This window comes from Prunus avium, chromosome 8 (genome assembly GCF_965620075.1).
Source record: "Prunus avium chromosome 8, drPruAviu1.hap1.1, whole genome shotgun sequence".
In the NCBI taxonomy this organism is placed as follows: Eukaryota; Viridiplantae; Streptophyta; class Magnoliopsida; order Rosales; family Rosaceae; genus Prunus; species Prunus avium.
This window is the reverse complement of record NC_142291.1, coordinates 1,729,033-1,732,201: the sequence shown is the minus strand read 5'-3', so window position 1 is coordinate 1,732,201 and position 3,169 is coordinate 1,729,033. Positions and strand designations below refer to the sequence as shown.

The 3,169-nt window shown below is 37.3% G+C and overlaps 1 protein-coding gene across 1 annotated transcript; it reads left to right on the top strand.

The window, feature by feature from the left end:
* Window positions 1-320: 320 nt before the first annotated feature.
* LOC110746887 (uncharacterized) lies at window positions 321-2,138 on the top strand. Its single transcript, XM_088245147.1, has 2 exons — window positions 321-679; window positions 971-2,138. Exons 1-2 carry the CDS (start codon window positions 532-534, stop codon window positions 1,903-1,905), a joined length of 1,083 nt encoding a protein of 360 aa, XP_088101273.1. The 5' UTR covers window positions 321-531; the 3' UTR covers window positions 1,906-2,138.
* Window positions 2,139-3,169: the final 1,031 nt, after the last annotated feature.

Sequence of the window (3,169 nt, the reverse complement as noted above, 5' to 3'; positions counted from 1 at the left end):
GCCATATTCTCTGCACTAGGAGAAATGTCCCTTTAATTAAACCTATAAAGCTGCCCAAATGTTTAGGTCTAGATTAGCGTAGTACAATGGCTTAAACATATTTGTATGTTTAATTTTCTATTAATTATTTTTAAATTTAAATTTAAATATGTGCGTGTGTGTGTGTGTGCGTGTGTGAGAGGGAGAGAGAAACAGTTGGGAATATGAGGGTGAAGTTTAATTGTTGGCCAATGACATAACAAGCAAAGGGTCATTTGGCTCTATAGGTTTCATTTACATATTTAGAGGGCTTTAGCTCAATGTGTCGTGTAAAACCAACAAAAGTGACTGCCCATCCATAACCCTAAACCGACCCCTCACTTTCTTATTCCATTTGGTCTTCAATATTTTCTCTTCTATATATCTTTGTGGGCTCGCCATAAGCTTCCCTCCTGTGCTGTAATTGATCATGTCAAGAATAATATTTGGCATATAATATTGTAGCTAGCAGCTACCTTGTCAAAAATAAAGCAGCCTCTGTAAAACGTTGCCATGGATGAGTATGGAGATGAAGCAAAGAGTACTACCTGCCCACGTGGACATTGGAGGCCGGCCGAGGATGAAAAACTCCGGCAACTTGTTGAGCAGTACGGTGCCCAGAACTGGAACTCCATAGCTGAGAAGCTTCAAGGAAGATCAGGTATATATCTAACTATGTTGTGTACTATCTTGTGTTGAGTTGTGTGTTTGTTGTTGTGGTGCTTGACTGTGTTGGGTTGGGGGCAACTTTTGGATCTTTTTCTAATATGAAATCTCAAACCTAAAATTCCCTTTAATTTCGACCAGCATAAGCTTCTTTCAACTTCCAAAACCCTACATATATAATTTGGGAGGTGATAGACATATATGCTTTTTCCCCTCCTCTTTTTTCAAATTTTGCTAATTTTTTTGTGTTGTGGTTTTTATTTTTGAATTTTTTTTTTTTTTGTAGGGAAGAGTTGTAGGTTGAGGTGGTTTAATCAACTAGATCCGAGAATCAACCGAAGGCCTTTTAGTGAGGAAGAAGAAGAGAGGCTGCTAGCAGCACATCGCATTCATGGAAACAAGTGGGCACTGATTGCAAGACTGTTTCCAGGCCGTACTGATAATGCTGTGAAGAACCATTGGCATGTTATAATGGCAAGAAGACAAAGAGAGCAGTCCAAAGTTTGTGGGAAGAGAAGCTACCAAGATTTCTGTAATGATCACTCATCAAACACCTCCTCAATTTCCAACAATTTTGATGTAAGCAGGAAATTTAAATCTCAAGGGGAATTGAGATCTTCAGCATCAATTGGGTTTGATCAGAATAGTAGCACTAAGTTCTTCGAATTCCGAAACCCAAATAAAGATAGGACAGCAATGTTCATGGATTCAAGGCATACTAGTTCTTCCCCTTACAATTGGAACTTTGCTACAATGTCAACAACCTCAAACAACGCCGCATCATCTTCAGTTGGTTTATTGGGAAGGGAAAGAAGAGATTACTTCAACAATGTTAGTTCTAACAACAATATTTCCGGGTGCTCGAAAGGTTCGGATCATCAATTCGTTCACCGGAGAAATAACCCGACTACTTCTTCATTCATGTATGGCAGCTACATAGGTTCCACTAGCGCATTTGGGCTTCCAAATTACAAGAGGGTTAATGTTCCAAGTCCTTTTGGGTGCCTCGGTCTTGGTGATCACATTAATCGTCCTGAGCAACACGGAAGGACATTCAAGAAAGAGTTGGCTAATTTTTGTGACAATGCATCAACATTGGCAAAATGGAGGGTTGCGGCCACAGCTAAATTTGGTGACCATGATTGCCAAGATCACGAATCGATCGATCATCACAAGGAAACTCCCTTCATTGATTTTCTTGGTGTGGGGATCTCTTCTTAATAATCATGCACCAAATTAAGCACAATTAATTTAATCTTTCTCTTTCTATCTATTTTGAAACTTTCTTGTAGTTTAAGAGGGAGAAGGGCATGCAGATGTTTAGGATATATATGTAATAGTTTTAATATATTATGACCTATGCATACTCTCTAGTATGTAGTTGCAAGAATCCAAATGATATATTCTCTAGGCTTGAGGCTTTAAGAATCAAATCTTTAATATTTTGTCCTCAATGATAATAAAAGTTGTTGGTGAGATTTTTATATTATTTGTCTCATTTCAATCAATGCCAGGTAGCAAAAAGGATTAGCATTTCAATTGGTCTATGAATAATGAGCCCTGAAATACTCCATGCAAGCTGCAGCTGCAGCTTGTAGTTGTTGAATTTTGCCTCTTTCTGACACAGGATTTGGTTTGGTTGCTAGCTGTATGTATGGTTTTTGGGACAAGTTACATTGATGTTCATCAGCAGAATGGCATTTTCATAGTTTTCAACTGGAACCTGCAGGCATCTGCATCTTTTACTCTTTGACCTTTTCACTTTAGCAGTGAAAATCACTTTTAGAAAAATCTCTGCATATTTTTCCAGAAAAGAAGTTCATACTTGTTAAAGTCATCCTTCTTTGAAGTCCCATTTTAGGCACACTCTAAGGCAAGTTGCAAACCCTTACAGCTACTAGCCCTTAACTTATTATGTCTACATTTTCCTTTTTCTCATATGTCCAATTGTGCAATCAAAGCCTTCAAATCTTCTTTGGGATCCAATTTTTAATTTCCTTTTGTTTTTTTTAACTATAAGTTGCATGTGAAGTAAAAAGAAATAGATCTGTCAGCCAAGCAATTAATCCATATAATGCCATTGAAAAATATACCTATCAAAAAGAAAGTTTGAAATTTTAAACTCTGCAATCAATATTGAAACTGTACATACCTGTGATGTGATGCATGAATTTCCACAGAAGACTTGAAACTTACTTTTTGTGTTTTATCTCTGAATTTCAGTGGGAAATAGTCAGGATTAATTTGTGCACATGTGCCATTTAATCAGTCACAATTTTTTTTATAAACCTTTCCTATTGACAGGGGCAATAACATACTAAACTCACACACACTATATATACGAATGTTAGGACTCGAACCCATGACTTTTCCTGAATACTAAACTCACACACACTACAAATGGATGCTAGGACTCAACATCATGACTTTTCCTGAGGGAGCAATTACTTCAAACCACTACACTAGTGGGTCCTTTGCTAACTAC

Bases quoted from the DNA above. Each gene is read 5' to 3' on its own strand.
- LOC110746887 (XM_088245147.1), top strand. From the start codon at position 532: ATGGATGAGTATGGAGATGAAGCAAAGAGTACTACCTGCCCACGTGGA. The intron at 680-970 runs GTATATATCTAA...TTTTTTTTGTAG, and splicing joins GAAGCTTCAAGGAAGATCAG to GGAAGAGTTGTAGGTTGAGG.